The following is a 17718-nucleotide window of genomic DNA, read 5'->3' as shown; positions in this document are numbered from 1 at the left end:
ATTGGCCCGGGGCAGGGCGGGCGGGGCCGGAGGACGCTCCATAAAGACGCGGGGCGGCGCGCAGGGATCCAGACGCGCACCGCGGTCCCAGCCCAGAGCCCTGGGTCTCCGTCGGAGCGGAGAGAGGCGGAGCTGCGCGGCGATCCCGGACCCCGGCCAGATCCCGGCCCCCGGCCAGCACCAGCCTCCCCCGGAGCCTCCTCCCGGCCGCCGACAGCCAGCGGCGCCATGGCCAAGAGCACGGCGATCGGCATCGACCTGGGCACCACCTACTCGTGCGTGGGCGTGTTCCAGCACGGCAAGGTGGAGATCATCGCCAACGACCAGGGCAACCGCACGACCCCCAGCTACGTGGCCTTCACCGACACCGAGCGGCTCATCGGCGACGCCGCCAAGAACCAGGTGGCCATGAACCCGCAGAACACCGTGTTCGACGCGAAGCGGCTGATCGGCCGCAAGTTCGGCGACGCGGTGGTGCAGTCGGACATGAAGCACTGGCCCTTCCAGGTGGTGAACGACGGCGACAAGCCCAAGGTGCAGGTGAGCTACAAGGGCGAGACGCGGGCCTTCTACCCCGAGGAGATCTCGTCCATGGTGCTGACCAAGATGAAGGAGATCGCCGAGGCGTACCTGGGCCAGCCGGTGACCAACGCGGTGATCACGGTGCCCGCCTACTTCAACGACTCGCAGCGGCAGGCCACCAAGGACGCGGGCGTGATCGCGGGTCTGAACGTGCTGCGCATCATCAACGAGCCCACGGCGGCCGCCATCGCCTACGGCCTGGACCGGTCGGGCGGCAAGGGGGAGCGCAACGTGCTCATCTTCGACCTGGGGGGCGGCACGTTCGACGTGTCCATCCTGACGATCGACGACGGCATCTTCGAGGTGAAGGCCACGGCGGGCGACACGCACCTGGGCGGGGAGGACTTCGACAACCGGCTGGTGAGCCACTTCGTGGAGGAGTTCAAGAGGAAGCACAAGAAGGACATCAGCCAGAACAAGCGCGCGGTGCGGCGCCTGCGCACGGCCTGCGAGCGGGCCAAGCGGACCCTGTCGTCCAGCACGCAGGCCAACCTGGAGATCGACTCCCTGTTCGAGGGCATCGACTTCTACACGTCCATCACGCGGGCGCGCTTCGAGGAGCTGTGCTCGGACCTGTTCCGCGGCACGCTGGAGCCCGTGGAGAAGGCGCTGCGCGACGCCAAGCTGGACAAGGCGCAGATCCACGACCTGGTGCTGGTGGGCGGCTCGACGCGCATCCCCAAGGTGCAGAAGCTGCTGCAGGACTTCTTCAACGGGCGCGACCTGAACAAGAGCATCAACCCCGACGAGGCGGTGGCCTACGGGGCGGCGGTGCAGGCGGCCATCCTGATGGGGGACAAGTCCGAGAACGTGCAGGACCTGCTGCTGCTGGACGTGGCGCCGCTGTCGCTGGGCCTGGAGACGGCGGGCGGCGTGATGACGGCGCTCATCAAGCGCAACTCCACCATCCCCACCAAGCAGACGCAGACCTTCACCACCTACTCGGACAACCAGCCCGGGGTGCTGATCCAGGTGTACGAGGGCGAGAGGGCCATGACGCGCGACAACAACCTGCTGGGGCCGCTTCGAGCTGAGCGGCATCCCGCCGGCGCCCAGGGGCGTGCCCCAGATCGAGGTGACCTTCGACATCGACGCCAACGGCATCCTGAACGTCACCGCCACCGACAAGAGCACCGGCAAGGCCAACAAGATCACCATCACCAACGACAAGGGCCGGCTGAGCAAGGAGGAGATCGAGCGCATGGTGCAGGAGGCCGAGCGCTACAAGGCCGAGGACGAGGTGCAGCGCGAGAGGGTGGCGGCCAAGAACGCGCTCGAGTCCTACGCCTTCAACATGAAGAGCGCCGTGGAGGACGAGGGCCTCAAGGGCAAGATCGCCGAGGCCGACAAGAAGAAGGTGCTGGACAAGTGCCAGGAGGTCATCTCCTGGCTGGACGCCAACACGCTGGCCGAGAAGGAGGAGTTCGTGCACAAGCGGGAGGAGCTGGAGAAGGTGTGCAGCCCCATCATCAGCGGGCTGTACCAGCAGGGTGCCGGTGCTCCCGGGGCTGGCGGCTTCGGGGCCCAGGCGCCCAGGGGCGGCTCTGGGTCAGGGCCCACCATCGAGGAGGTGGATTAGAGCAAGCCCTTCCTTGTCCTCCCGGGGTCATCTAGGACACACATGGGCTGGTGGCCCTTGAGGACTGTCCTTGCTCTGGGTATTGTCAGGGTTGGTCCCTCACTCCTGGGGTCATTCTGCACTGAAGTCCTAGTCCTAGGGAAACTTTATATGCTCCGTGGAATAGCTCCCGTTCTTTATATTTCCTGTAAGTTAGTACGTTAGTTACCCTGAGGGTGTTTTTTTTTTCCTGCCTTCAGTTCAACACTGCCACACTGTATGATTTGTTTTGCCAGACTACCAAGTTGGCAAATGTCTTTATACATAATAGTGTGTTTATCTGATTTTTGGCTTGCAATAAGAGAAAGCCAAAGCACTTTTTTGTGTGTGCAGTTTTAGAAAGAAATATGTTTCCAGCCATAGGTGAACACCTTAATCTCTGTTGGTTCAAGGCCAGCCTGGTCTAGTTTCAAGATGGCTATGTAGAGGGACCTTCCCAAAAATACCAAGAAGAACGAAATATGTTAAGTATATTTTTCGGGTTCTTTAGTCTTAGGACTCTGCCCTTGGCCACACTATTGAGGCACCCTAAAGTGGTGCCTTCCATGGGCCACGTTTGTCTATGAAGCGGGGAGGCTCTGCTTCTCCTTGTGTTTATACTTTTGTGTTTGCAGTTTGGTTGTTGAACCGTTGAGCTGTATTTCCAGTGGGTAAACTTGGAGCTGATTTATACTGCCATCCTTTGCTCACCTTGTTTTTTACATATTCATGCTGAACTCAGGTCAATTTCTACTGTTATTTGAAAATAAACTCAGTATAACTTGCCATCTCTATGTGCCTGTTGTATTTGGAGGTCAGGAGCTGCTGCATCTGTCTCTCACAGTTTGGGCCACAGAAGAGTCGCATTTTATCCCGACTGGCCTGGAGGACAGAGGGAACACTGCAGTGTGATCCCTTTGTGTGAGGGAAATGAGATGAGCCAGTGCAAACAACACCCTTCTGAGGTGAGGTCCTGAGTAAACTCTCACAGAGGTGGAGGAGAGGCTTGTCCAAAAAGCCCTGGTGCTTGAGGCTTGGGCCTGGGGTTCCAGAAGTCAGGCCCCTAACGGGGTGGTGATGATGTAAGAATGACTTCAGAAGAGGGATGAGGGGTTCACTTAGTATACACCCTTCTGTAGAAAGGGAAGGGGGGATGAAATAAATAGTAAGAGGTCGTGGGTGGTGTGCTTGAAAAGTGAGAATTGACAGCAGGTTGAGGATGCAATCCCTAGTCTCATCCTTTACTTGTAAGTTTTTACTGCTTTTATGTACGGGGAGGGGGCATGCAGACACCAAGGCACACATGCAGGGGTCAGAGGACCACAGTGTGGGGCATGCAGACGCCAAGGCACACATGCAGGGGTCAGAGACCACAGTGTGGGGCATGCAGACACCAAGGCACACATGCAGGGGTCAGAGGACCACACTGTGGGGCATGCAGACGACAAGGCACACATGCAGGGGTCAGAGACCACAGTGTGGGGCATGCAGACACCAAGGCACACATGCAGGGGTCAGAGGACCACACTGTGGGGCATGCAGACACCAAGGCACACATGCAGGGGTCAGAGGACCACAGTGTGGGGCATGCAGACACCAAGGCACACATGCAGGGGTCAGAGGACCACAGTGTGGGGCATGCAGACACCAAGGCACACATGCAGGGGTCAGAGGACCACAGTGTGGGGCTTGCAGACACCAAGGCACACAGGGACCACCACAGTGTGGGGCATGGAGATGCCAAGGCACACAGGGACCACCACAGTGTGGGGCATGGAGATGCCAAGGCACACATGCAGGGGTCAGAGGACCACAGTGTGAGGCTTGCAGACACCAAGGCACACATGCAGGGGTCAGAGGACCACAGTGTGGGGCATGCAGACACCAAGGCACACATGCAGGGGTCAGAGGACCACAGTGTGGGGCATGTAGACACCAAGGCACACATGCAGGGGTCAGAGGACCACAGTGTGGGGCTTGCAGACACCAAGGCACACAGGGACCACCACAGTGTGGGGCATGGAGACGCCAAGGCACACAGGGACCACCACAGTGTGGGGCATGCAGACACCAAGGCACTCAGGGACCACCACAGTGTGGGGCATGGAGATGCCAAGGCACACAGGGACCACCACAGTGTGGGGCATGGAGATGCCAAGGCACACATGCAGGGCTCGGAGGACCACTGTGTGGGATGCACATGCAAAGGCACTCATGCAGGGGTCGGAGGACCACTGTGGGATGCACATGCAAAGGCACTCATGCAGGGGTCGGAGGACCACTGTGGAGTGAGTTCTCTCTTCACCCTCTGGGTAGGTCCTGGGCATGGGACTTAAATCTGCAGGTGTGCATCAAGCACCTTTACCTACTGAAGCTTCTCTTTGGCCCTCATCTACTTCTGATGCTTTAAATTAGGCTGTTAGGCCTTACTACCCTATTGAGATTATGTGCAAGATTTTTTTCCTTTTTTTTTTTTTTGAAACCTGCTTGAAACAAAGCCTTTGAGGCTTTGAGGCAGGGGCTGATGTGGAACTCAGTATGTAGTCCAGTCTGGGCTTGCATTTGAGGAGTCTTAATGCCTCAGCCTCCCGAGTGCTGGATTATAGACATGGGTAGCTGTACCGTGCCTGCCTTTAACTTTTTGTTCATTTGGTTGGCTTTTGTTTTTTGTTTTTTGTTTTTTGTTTTGTGTGTGTGTGTGTGTGTGTGTGTGTGTGTGTGTGTGTGTGTGTCTTTTTTTGCTTTGTGTGTGGTGCTGGTGTTGAGGCCAGTTCTGCCACTGAGCTACATACCCTAGCCCTGCAATTTTATTTTGCTTTATTTGTTGTTCTGGGGATCAAACCCAGAGCTTGCAGATAAAGCAGCTGTTTTTCTAAGGTTCATCTTAAGCCTAGGTTCCTGTATTTTTGTTGTTATTTGTTGTTTTGAGATGGGTTCTCTCATGTTCCAGGCTGGGCCCCTCACTGCCCCTCCTCCAGATTCTTTAAACATGGGGTTGTTAGGGGCTGGAGATGTAGCTCAGCAATAAAAGCCCTATGGGTACCAACAAGCTGGGCTGATATTTTCGTTCACAGTTATTTCTGAAAGGATGCTGGAATAGAAATCACACTTGGGATTTTTTTAAATTTCATGTGTGTGTAAGTTAGGGTGTGTGCAGGTGAGCGGACAACTCTGGGGAGGTAGTTTTATTCTTCCACTGTGGGCTCTGGAGTATCACACTCAGGTAGTCAGGCTGGCATGCACACACTTTCACTTACTGAGCCTTCCTGCTGGGCCACAGTGGTAGTTTTTGTCACCCACATTTAAAGTATTCCAGTGAACATACATGGGGGGGTGTCATCTGACATTATAGTGCCTCCATGTCAGAAAGACCCCAACACTGGAGGGCTGTGACAAGAGTAGACATGTGCTGGGCCTTCCATGTGATGCTTCACACCGAGTGTGCTGGCTGATCTGATGTCGGTTTGGCACAGGCTAGAGTCCTCAGAAAGGAGGACCCTCAACTGAGAGAGTGCTCCTTGGGATCTGGCTATAGGACATAGTCTTCTTTTTCTTCTGTTTATTTATTTTACATCCGATTGCAGCCTAACTAGGATAGTTACCATGTCTACAGTCTGATGGGCAGTCAGTGAGATGGGTGCAGAGCTAGGTGGGGGTCAGGTGGGAGGGGCAGACACCCAGAAGCTCCGCCCCGGGTGGGAGGGGCAGACACCCAGAAGCTCCTTTACTTTCATTTCTGAGGACTGTTTTCCCCCATCTGCCACCCAATTGTTTTGGCTCACTATCATAAAAGTCACAGAACTTTCCATTGTTCCCATCTGATGAGTTAGAGCTGGGTGTGGTGCATGCCTGTACAGACTGGGGATGTGGAGGCAGGAGGGTCCCTGTTCAAGACTAGTCTGGTCTACAAAGACACACCCCACCCCACACCCCCCCCCCCCCCACACACACCCACACACACACCCCACACACACACCCCACACACACACCCCCCCACACACACCACACACACACCCCCACTCCCCACACACCCCCACCCCCCACCCCACACACACACACCCCACACACACACCCCCACCCCCCACTCCCCACCCCCGTCCAGGATGCAGGAGAGAGGAGGGCGAGGAGGCTTCAGGAGCACCACAGAGTTAACCCAAACTTGTAATCCTAGTACCTGCTTGGCTAAGGCAGGAGGATGGCCGGGAGTTTAAGGCTCACATGGCCTGCAGAACGAGTCTAAAAAAACAAGCAGAACCAGAAGCAACTTTAAACATCAAGGGAAGGAGCTGGAGAGACCACCCAGAACCGGCTGCTTTTCCAGAGGACAGTTCCCAGCACCCAAATGGTGGCTCACAACCATCTGGCCTGGGCAGGCACCAGGCACACAAGTGGTGCACAGACACACATGCAGACAAAGCACTCATACACACAAAATAAAAACTTTAAATAATTTAAAAAAAAAAAAAAAAAAAAGCAGCGCGGGAAAGAGGGGGCGGGGCCACCGCTTTCCTGTCCATCCCAGTTTGTCAGGCTTCCGCAGGTTTGCTTTTTTTAGTGCGGACTGGCCTGGGAGGAAGGAACTGCCCTGTCATCGTTCTCCAGAACCCTTCTTAACAAAGCAGACTATTCCCCTGCCTGAGTCCCCCTCCCTCAGCTCTGCTCTGGGACAGCAAGTGTAGTCAGGCTCTGCATTCAACATCCAGCAGATCTGTGAGCTGTGTGCCAGCTTGCCACGGATACAGGGCTTGCTTTCCTTTCCCGTCTCTGGCAGACAAGAAGCTGGAAGCCTGGTCAAACAGGAGCTTGAGTGCAGGCCCATGAGGGCGTGGGGCAGGAGGGAAGCTCCTGGGTGGTCACTTAACCCACGCGCACCTAGCTCACAGAGGTGTGACCTCCACTCCGCTGCTCTGCTGGGAGCGCACCTTCAGTGAATGGAGAGGCAGGCGGTCTCAGGAAATAGGTCTGAGGCAGAAAGAGGGGTGTTGGAAGACATGCCATGGCCCTTCAGCGACTGCCTTCTGCCTCACCCTAGTCTTTCATGGGGAGGGGGGGAGTGGGAAGCTATGTGGGTCCCAGCCAGGCAGGTGCCTCAGGTACCCAGCATTATAAATAGTCTCTTGCGCAATGTGGGCGATCTGTGTCTTATCTTGGTTGTGCAGATCGGGGCCACAGCAGTTTGTGTCTGCCACTTTTTGAAAAGTCCACACCCATGCTCTCAGGTGTGTCTCACTTACTCCCAAGCGCCTCTCTGTTTAACTCTTTCCCTCAAAACCTACGTAAAAAAAAAAATAATAATAATAATGTGGGCCTGGAGGGATGGCTCAGAGGTTAAGAGCACCGACTGCTCTTCCAGAGGTCCTGAGTTCAGTTCCCAGCAACCACATGGTGGCTCACAACCATCTGTAATGAGATCTGGTGCCCTCTTCTGTGTACATAATAAATAAATAAATCTTTGAATAAACCCCAACTAGGGGCTGGAAGATGACGGCTCTGTGGTAAGAGCTGGCACTACTCTTCCAGAGGTCTTGTGTTTGGTTCCCAGGACCCAAGTTTAGAAACCTACAGCCATCTGTAATCCAGTTCCAGAAGATTCAATGCCTTTTTCTGTCCTCTGCAGGCACCTGCACCGCTGTCCACACACACAGTGTTAAAGGTAAACCTTAAGAAAACTCTCCAACTTTGCATCATAATTGACTTGTGCATTTTGTGGTGCTAGAAAATTAAAGCCAAAACATTTCCCTGCTAGACAATCACAGCAGATGGGAAACACCATCTAGAGTGTTGGTTTTGGAGAAGGGTCTCTCTATGTAGCCCTGGCTAGCCTGGAACTTGTTCTATAGACCAGGTTGCTTCAAATTTGGGACAATGTGACAATCCCTCCACCCCTCGGTCGCTTCCTCTCAAGTGCTGGGACCACAGATATAAGCCACCACACCTGGCTTTACACCCGTTTTTGTTTGTTTGTTTGTTTTTGGTTTTGATTTTTGTTAGACATGGTTTCTCTATGAAGCTTTGGTGCCTGTCCTGGACCTCGCTCTATAGACCAGGCCAGCCTCAAACTCATAGAGATTCGCCCGGCTCTGCCTCCCAAACGCTGGGATTAAAGCTGTGCGCCACCACCGCCCGGTTTTACCTCAGTTTTTATGTTGGATTTAAGTAATTTAAAGAAGTTCTGCTGGGAAGCACTCGGGAGGCAGAGGCAGGTGGATCTCTGTGAGTCCGAGGCCAGCCTGGGCTACAAAGTAAGTTCCAGGATAGGCTCCAAAGCTACACAGAGAAACCCTGTCTTGAAAAACCAAAAAAAAAAAAAAAAAAAAAAAAAAAAAAAAAAAAAGCTGCTAAATTTGGGTTAATTATGGGCTGGAGAGATGGCTCAGAGGTTAAGAGCACCGACTGCTCTTCCAGAGGTCCTGAGTTCAAGTCCCAGCACCCACGTGGTGGCTCACAACCATCTGTAATGAGATCTGGTGCCCTCTTCTGTATACATAATAAATAAATAATTTTAAAAAAGAAGTTCCATAGTGCTGGCAGGTCCCCAGCTTTGTAAGGACCTCACCAGGAATGAGTGAGCAGCTGGACCCGAGTGTGTGGGCTGCCCATCACAGAAGGGAAACACTGCAGAGCACACAGCGTGACAGCTGCCGAAGCGTTAGTCAACTAATTCTTGATACCGCCGCACTATGAAGTAGATTTTGTTTTGTTTTGTCTGAGTTTTGGGGGTGTTTGTTTCATGAGATGGGGGTAGTGTCTTCAAGCTCACTGTGTAGCCAAGGAGAACCTCAGACTTGTGCTCCTCCTGCCTCTCCCTCCCCACTGATGGTATCACAGGGGTGTGATACCAGCCCTGGTTTCTGTGGGAGCAGGTTTAGCTCTGGGCTTTGTGCACACTAGGCAAGCACCCAGCTCAGCCCCAGCACCCTGTGTTTGCTTTTTGAGGCAGGGTTTCTTCAGATGGCCCAGACTGGACAGGCTCTCACAGCATCCTCCTGCCTCCACCTCTCCCACTCTGGAATTACAGGAGCACACCATCACACCTGCCTGAATGTTACTGTTAATTCTGCTTTTGAGATGATCATATAGAGACTTGGGTGATTTAGTAGCATGCAAGTACTTTGTTGTTAAGAGAAGGGGAGAAAAAAGAAACCTATCCTCCAGGTAGATTCCAAACACAAGCACAGGTCTTCCCCTACCCAGAGTGTTTTTCCACTGGCTGGAAATCTCCAGAGCTCCACTGCTGCAAAAGCCTTCGCAATCTGCTGAAGGATGCCCGCCTCAGCAGGGCGTGGTGTTTGTACCTGCTAGACCAGCCTTTGAGCAGCCGAGGCAGGAGAACCACCGTGAGTTCCAGCCAGCTTGGACTATCTCAAAAACAGAACAAAAGAAACAAACCCAAAGGGCCACCTCTAGGTTCACATGACTTGTTCCCTTCGCCTCCTCTGGATGTGCTTAGAATTGTGTCATCTTCTAAGAACAAGGGGATTGAGGAGAAACTGGGCTGTTTTGATTAACTGTTTCCTCTCCAATAGAGAGGAGAGGAAAAAAGAGGCTGCAGCCTCGGGCTGAGGAAGGCTCTCTCCCCTCAAGTGTTCTTGGCATCCTTTCCTGCCCCTGGTGCTCTCCACCCCTTAAAAGTCCCTCACAGCCTTCCAGCCTCGGAACCCTGAACTCTGTTACTTCCAAATATGGAACTCAATAAAAACCTAATTCCAGAATTAATCAAAGTCCTCTTGGTGTGTGTGTGGAGGGGCAGGGGGTGGCTGGAAATGAAATCCAGGGTGTCCTGGATTCTGAGCATATATTCTACCAGCACACTGGGGTTCTTTGCGACCCTCCACCCACCCAGGAATTAAACCCATCACTGTGCTTCTCTCTCTGAAGTGCTCAGGCTAAAAGGAAATTTCAAATATCTTCTTATGAAGAAATGGATGTGGGCCATTATGGTGGTCATTCCAGTTAATCCTAGCACTTGTGTGAGTGAGAAAAGAGGATCGATCCTTCTGGCAGTGGTGCTGGCGCACACCTTTAATCCCCACACTTGGGAGGCAAAGGCAAGGTAGGTGGATCTCTGTGAGTTTGAGGCCAGCCTTCCTGGCATGGAGTTCCAGACTACCCTTTGCTACAGAATGAGACCCTGTCTCAAAGTTTCTTTTAAAGATGTATTCTAAGTATTGCTGATTCACTGGGTAGAAGGAATAAACCCAGGACTATCAGTGGCCACAGATGGTGGTGAGCAGGCCTCTGGGGGAGGGGAGAAGGAAGGTCTCTGGAAGTGACTAGGCAGCTATCATGGACCCCTGGAGGAACCCCCAGCCAGAGATGCACAGAGTAATGGAAAAACCCTTGAAGTTTAACCAGTTTGACTAGATCGGGGTGGTGATTCATTAGAACTGAATTCATTAGTTCTGACTATGGAACAAGCTGCAGCCTGCCAAGGACACACACAGGGGATCTCTGCTTCTTCAGAACACTGGCTGAGATCAGCAAACAGCACAAACAATGAAATGCCCTTGATTCCAGGGAGAGATATTTAGATACACACTTATGCATGCACACACAAGAAAATGCCAAGGAGCTGTGTTCAAAAGCAGGGTCCCCTCCAGAAACTGCCTCCTCCATTTTACTCAGGAACCGACGGGTAGCTGTGGTGCTTGTGCGTGCCTGGAATTCCAGACTTGGGAGTAAAGGCTGGACGATCCAGAGCTTAAGGCCAGCCTTGACTACTACACTGTAAGTCCAAGGACAACCTGGGCTACATGAGACCCTACCAAAAAGAAAAAAAGAAAAAAGAAAAAAAAAAGGAAGAAAGAAAAAGAAAAGAAAAGGAAGAAAACCAAAAAGATTCATGTATATAGTCTCTCCCTGCTGTGGATTGTTACCTGTCACCTCAGAACTAAGGTTCTAATGCACCCTAATTTTGTTTTTCTTTTTTGAGAGAGGCAGGCTCTAACGTAACCCAGGCTGGCCTTAAACTCCTGATCCTCCTGCCTGCACCTCCCAAGCATGGGCCACCATAGCCCGCAGCCTCTTACTGCGGTTTCAGGAATCTAACTGGGGTCTTCACCCCTTACACAGGAGGAGGAAGAGGGGCAGAGGGCAAGGAAGATCACTGACCACTAATTTATAATCAAAACAGGAACAGATGAGGCACCGAACGTTGATGGCTAGGAGTCCAACACCTCCGCCTGAGGGTCTCACCCAACACTTGGCTTTAAATGCACTGTGGGGTGTGATGCTATCCGAGGTCTCTCCACCTACAGGAGGTGACTGGTGAGGGGCGGCAGGCACAGCAAGAAGAACCTAAGTTAACCCTGACCTTAGTACCGCCCTCACAGTCGGGAACTGAGCAGAAAGAAAGGTGCCTGGCGAAGAGCTAGGGGGAGGAAACGCCACGCGGGCATTCTCCACTTTAAAATGTTTTCAGACAGGGTCCCGTCTGCAACGTGGCTGGCACTGGACTCGCTGCAGTCCTCCTGCCTCAGCCTCGCAGATGCTGAGGGATTGGTGCGGGACACCACACCCGGCCAACTTCTATGGAAAGTTTTCTTTCCTTACCAACGCCAGGCTCCGGCCTGAGGCAAAGGGAGTGGCTGCGTGCTGGCACGGCACCCGCAGCCTGCCCTCCCGCTGCGGGGACACTTTCCTTATTGGGGTCACAGGTCCTCCTGCCGTGACAGCCAATGTTTACACACCGATTTCTCCTGCAAACCCGAGGACCCTGCACGGCCACCTACTGCTGACTTGTACCGTGACCGGGACATGAACACCCCATAGCAAACACACTGTCCTGCGGGAGCTCCTCTCTTTCCCCCTGTAAACCCAAGATGGGAAGAAGCGGACGAAGAGACTTTCCTCGCGCGGCGGGCGCGCTGTCACTCCACGCAGCCAGGACCCAATCACAGTCCCTTTTGGCCAAGCCTTATCCCGCCTCTTTGGAGAAACTGTCTGTGTCCCCCGACCTGCGGACCAGGGTGGGAGACCTTCAACCCCGCGCGGGTCGCAGTCCCACGCGCTTCTCACGGCCCAGCACCTCCCGGCGCTGACCCTTCCCGGCTTCCCCCTGGGAGGCCGCCACCGTCCGTCGCCTTGGCGACCGCACGTCCCGCCGCCGCCCCGCCTCCCCCGCCCGCCGCCCCAGGAACGCCGCTGCTCCAGCGGAGCCCAGGACTGTCCCGAGAGTTCTGGACCGGGCGGCGCCCTCCGCACCGGTGACTCAGAGGAGGCGGGGAGCCCCGCCAGACGCGAAGCTGCTGGAAGGTTCGGGTCCCCACGGCCGCCTCCGGCTCGCTCATTGGCCCGGGGCAGGGCGGGCGGGGCCGGAGGACGCTCCATAAAGACGCGGGGCGGCGCGCAGGGCTCCAGACGCGCACTGCGGTCCCAACCCAGAGCCCTGGGTCTCCGTCCGAGCGGAGAGAGGCGGAGCTGCGCGGCGATCCCGGACCCCGGCCAGATCCCGGACCCCGGCCAGATCCCGGACCCCGGCCAGCACCAGCCTCCCCCGGAGCCTCCTCCCGGCCGCCCACAGCCAGCGGCGCCATGGCCAAGAGCACGGCGATCGGCATCGACCTGGGCACCACCTACTCGTGCGTGGGCGTGTTCCAGCACGGCAAGGTGGAGATCATCGCCAACGACCAGGGCAACCGCACGACCCCCAGCTACGTGGCCTTCACCGACACCGAGCGGCTCATCGGCGACGCCGCCAAGAACCAGGTGGCCATGAACCCGCAGAACACCGTGTTCGACGCGAAGCGGCTGATCGGCCGCAAGTTCGGCGACGCGGTGGTGCAGTCGGACATGAAGCACTGGCCCTTCCAGGTGGTGAACGACGGCGACAAGCCCAAGGTGCAGGTGAGCTACAAGGGCGAGACGCGGGCCTTCTACCCCGAGGAGATCTCGTCCATGGTGCTGACCAAGATGAAGGAGATCGCCGAGGCGTACCTGGGCCAGCCGGTGACCAACGCGGTGATCACGGTGCCCGCCTACTTCAACGACTCGCAGCGGCAGGCCACCAAGGACGCGGGCGTGATCGCGGGTCTGAACGTGCTGCGCATCATCAACGAGCCCACGGCGGCCGCCATCGCCTACGGCCTGGACCGGTCGGGCGGCAAGGGGGAGCGCAACGTGCTCATCTTCGACCTGGGGGGCGGCACGTTCGACGTGTCCATCCTGACGATCGACGACGGCATCTTCGAGGTGAAGGCCACGGCGGGCGACACGCACCTGGGCGGGGAGGACTTCGACAACCGGCTGGTGAGCCACTTCGTGGAGGAGTTCAAGAGGAAGCACAAGAAGGACATCAGCCAGAACAAGCGCGCGGTGCGGCGCCTGCGCACGGCCTGCGAGCGGGCCAAGCGGACCCTGTCGTCCAGCACGCAGGCCAGCCTGGAGATCGACTCCCTGTTCGAGGGCATCGACTTCTACACGTCCGTCACGCGGGCGCGCTTCGAGGAGCTGTGCTCGGACCTGTTCCGCGGCACGCTGGAGCCCGTGGAGAAGGCGCTGCGCGACGCCAAGCTGGACAAGGCGCAGATCCACGACCTGGTGCTGGTGGGCGGCTCGACGCGCATCCCCAAGGTGCAGAAGCTGCTGCAGGACTTCTTCAACGGGCGCGACCTGAACAAGAGCATCAACCCGGACGAGGCGGTGGCCTACGGGGCGGCGGTGCAGGCGGCCATCCTGATGGGGGACAAGTCCGAGAACGTGCAGGACCTGCTGCTGCTGGACGTGGCGCCGCTGTCGCTGGGCCTGGAGACGGCGGGCGGCGTGATGACGGCGCTCATCAAGCGCAACTCCACCATCCCCACCAAGCAGACGCAGACCTTCACCACCTACTCGGACAACCAGCCCGGGGTGCTGATCCAGGTGTACGAGGGCGAGAGGGCCATGACGCGCGACAACAACCTGCTGGGGCGCTTCGAGCTGAGCGGCATCCCGCCGGCGCCCAGGGGCGTGCCCCAGATCGAGGTGACCTTCGACATCGACGCCAACGGCATCCTGAACGTCACCGCCACCGACAAGAGCACCGGCAAGGCCAACAAGATCACCATCACCAACGACAAGGGCCGGCTGAGCAAGGAGGAGATCGAGCGCATGGTGCAGGAGGCCGAGCGCTACAAGGCCGAGGACGAGGTGCAGCGCGAGAGGGTGGCGGCCAAGAACGCGCTCGAGTCCTACGCCTTCAACATGAAGAGCGCTGTGGAGGACGAGGGCCTCAAGGGCAAGATCGCCGAGGCCGACAAGAAGAAGGTGCTGGACAGGTGCCAGGAGGTCATCTCCTGGCTGGACGCCAACACGCTGGCCGAGAAGGAGGAGTTCGTGCACAAGCGGGAGGAGCTGGAGAAGGTGTGCAGCCCCATCATCAGCGGGCTGTACCAGCAGGGTGCCGGTGCTCCCGGGGCTGGCGGCTTTGGGGCCCAGGCGCCCAGGGGCGGCTCTGGGTCAGGGCCCACCATCGAGGAGGTGGATTAGAGCAAGCCCTTCCTTGCCCTCCCGGGGTCATCTAGGACACACATGGGCTGGTGGCCCTTGGGGACTGTCCTTGCTCTGGGTATTGTCAGGGTAGGTCCCTCACTCCTGAGGTCATTCTGAAGTTACAGCCTTTTATAAGGTAATTGAGTTGACTGTTAAATTTTTTATGTTTATATTCTTTATCCACACTAACATTGCCAGCTTGTCTGTGTCCAGTATTTTATTCTTAACAGAGTAAGGGGATTTTGTTCTTACACCTAGTGATGGGTAAAATTGAAAGGATTTTTTAGGATTGTGTTCCAGTGGCCTGGGAGGACAAGGTCTTGCTGCCCAGGGACCCATGAGAGTCTCAGGGTCTGGTCCCAATACAGAGCAGCTGGAGCTGATATTCCCTCCCTTATACTGCAGGGCATCTTTGAGACAAACTGGCTTTCAGAAGTTCTTTGCACTATGTATTGCCTAACTTTAGTCTTCTTAAAACTTATGTTCTTGTCCTTATTATAGTTTAAGTACTGTAAAGATGGCATTTTCCTGCCACCAGAGAAATCAACACTGCCACCCTGTGTAGATTTTTTTCTTTGCAACATTACGAAGTTAGAAAAAAAATTTTATAACTTAACTATTCAAAATAAACTGTTACAACTATCTTTTGTCAGTGTGTGTGTTGGGAGGGTTAATGAATTCTGGATTTGTGTGGATTAGGGATGTCCACACTCTAAGTGGGTTTTCTGAGTTGGGCAGAAGACCTAAGTTGCAGGTTCTCACTTTGAGGGGAGGGCTCATTATGCTGCTGTAAATAGTTGGGGTCCCCTGGTAGAGGGCATCCCAGGGCTCTGACAGCTCTGAGCCCTGCCCTGCTCTCCCAGGCGTTTCTCAGCCTGTGGGCCACAATCCCTCTTGGGGTAGAAGGAGCCTTTTTCAGGGGTCATCTAAGAACATCAGAAAACTGATATTTGCACTGATTCATAATGGAAGCAAAATACCGGTATGAAGTAGCAACGAAAATAGTTTTATTGCCGGGTGGTGGTGGCGGCGGCGCACGCCTGTAATCCCAGCACTTGGGAGGCAGAGGCAGGTGGATCTCTGTGAGTTCGAGGCCAGCCTGGTCTACAGAGCTAGTCCAGGAAAGGCTCCAAAGCTACAGAGAAACAAAAAAAAAAAAGTTTTATCGTTGGGGGGGTCACCACAACATATGAATCTGTATTAAAGGGGCGCAGCATCAGGAAGTCTGAGAACCGCTGCTCTAGAGCATTGTGCATACTAGAAAAGGGCTTCATCACAGAGCTACATAGCCCTGAACCCCCTGAACCCTCTGGCTGAGATTACACTTTGCTACCAGGCACCAGGCCTGGCTATCTTTTTTTTTTTGTGGTGGTAGTGGGGATGTTTGTGTGTGTGTGTGTGTGTGTGTGTGTGAGAGAGAGAGAGAGAGGGAGGGAGGGAGAGAGTCTTTCTATGTAGCCTTGGCTCTGCTGGGTGTTTAGATTATGCTGGCCTCAAACTCACTGATATCGACTGCCTCTGGAGTGCTGGGATTAAAGGCCTGTACCACCACTGCCCAGCTGCTTCTGGTTCTCAAATGCTGGGATAATAGGCACATACTATCACACTCACTTACTCTGTCCCCACTCCTTTCCAGTCAGTAAACCTGGTGAAATTACACTTAGCATGTCCAAGGCCTGAATCAGCCAGGCAGAAAGTAGGGGAAATACATGCTTTCATTGAAAGCCTTTTGATCCATGGATCTCCATCCTACTGTGTAGTGACATCCTTTGAGAGCTGGAGAGTGTACCTCAATGACAGAATGCTCCCTTAGCATGCATGAGGCCTTCAATTCAATTCCCAGCTCCACCGGGAATAAATCACTTAGCTGGGCCAGATGTCAACCACCTGTAATCCTAGCATGCTCATATTGGCAAATGGAAGCCCATTGTGGGGTAAAGAAGCATCAAACAATAGTTTTAATGCCAAAAAATAATTTCTGAGGCCAGGGCAATTACGTTCATGGATTGCTCATTAGAGAAAGGGTTTACTGCTAAACCATACCAGACCATCTGGCCTCTGTATGTACACAGTCCGAAATTGAAAGCAGCCTCTTCCCATATCACTCCCAGGTGGAACTTGGGCCTCTAGGAACTGAGACATTTGTCAAATGAATAATTACTATAGGAACCTTACATTTAAAAAAATTTCTATTACGTTTTTAAGGCTGGATCTCTGTCTAGCCCCGGCTGGCCTCCAGCTCACAGAAATCTGCCTGTCTCTGTCTCCCAAGTGCTGGGTTTAGAGACACCCACCCTTACAAGGGATTTTTGATGGAAGGCTGCAGGAGGAAAGGAGGGCAGGTGGAATAGTTGAAAAAAGTACAGTGGTCATCCAAGTTTTATTTTTATCTTGTTTCTGAGTCAGGGTGTGACTCTGTAGCCCAGACGGGCCCTGAGCTCCATAAAGAGCACAGCATGGCCCTCCGAATTTCTTTATTTATTTACTTTGGTTTTTTGGAGACGGGGTTTCTCTGTGTAGCCCTGGCTGTCCTGGAACTCCCCTTTGGAGACCAGGCTGGCCTCGATTTCAGAGATTTGCTGTCTCTGCCTCCTGAGTGCTGGGATTAAAATTGTGCACCGATAACTCCCAGCTAAAATATTTTTAAATGCAGTGGTTAGCGGCTGACACATGCAATTCCAGCATTTAGGAAATGGCGGCGGAGTTTTGAGAGGTACAGAATTGCCATCTCAAAAAAATAAATAAATAAAAAATAATGACACCGGGGGCTGGAGTAATGGCCCGGTGGTTAAGAGCACTTACTGCTCTTCCCGGGGGACCTGGGTTCAGTGCCCAGCACCCATAGCAGGAGGCTCACAACTCTGTAACTCCAGTTCCAAACGATCCGAAGAGCTCTGGCTGGCCTCGGCAGGCACCTGCACACACGTGGTGCACACACACATACACAAATAAGGTTAATTTGTTTGTTTGTTTCAAGACAGGGTTCCTCTGTGTAGCCCTGGATGTCCTGGAACTCGCTCTGTAGCCCAGGCTGGCCGGGAACTCACAGAGATCCCCCTGCCTCTGCCTCC

The 17718-nt window shown here is 54.6% G+C and overlaps 2 protein-coding genes across 2 annotated transcripts; both read left to right on the top strand.

Annotated features, from left to right (window-relative positions):
- Positions 1 to 164: 164 nt before the first annotated feature.
- On the top strand, positions 165 to 2971 carry LOC118569491 (heat shock 70 kDa protein 1A-like). Its single transcript, XM_036167288.1, is given in 2 exon segments — positions 165 to 1599; positions 1601 to 2971. Coding segments are annotated over 2 exon segments (1932 nt in total). The 5' UTR covers positions 165 to 228; the 3' UTR covers positions 2162 to 2971.
- A 9679-nt stretch (positions 2972 to 12650) lies between these two features.
- Positions 12651 to 15291, top strand: LOC118569853 (heat shock 70 kDa protein 1A-like). Its single transcript, XM_036168108.1, has one exon. The coding sequence runs from the start codon at positions 12713 to 12715 to the stop codon at positions 14642 to 14644; it is 1932 nt and encodes a 643-aa protein (XP_036024001.1). The 5' UTR covers positions 12651 to 12712; the 3' UTR covers positions 14645 to 15291.
- The last annotated feature ends 2427 nt before the right edge of the window (positions 15292 to 17718 follow it).

The sequence above is a fragment of the Onychomys torridus genome, chromosome 18 (genome assembly GCF_903995425.1).
Source record: "Onychomys torridus chromosome 18, mOncTor1.1, whole genome shotgun sequence".
NCBI classification, from domain to species: domain Eukaryota; kingdom Metazoa; phylum Chordata; class Mammalia; order Rodentia; family Cricetidae; genus Onychomys; species Onychomys torridus.
The sequence above is the reverse complement of the archived record's forward strand: the minus strand, read 5'-3'. Positions and strand labels throughout refer to the sequence as shown.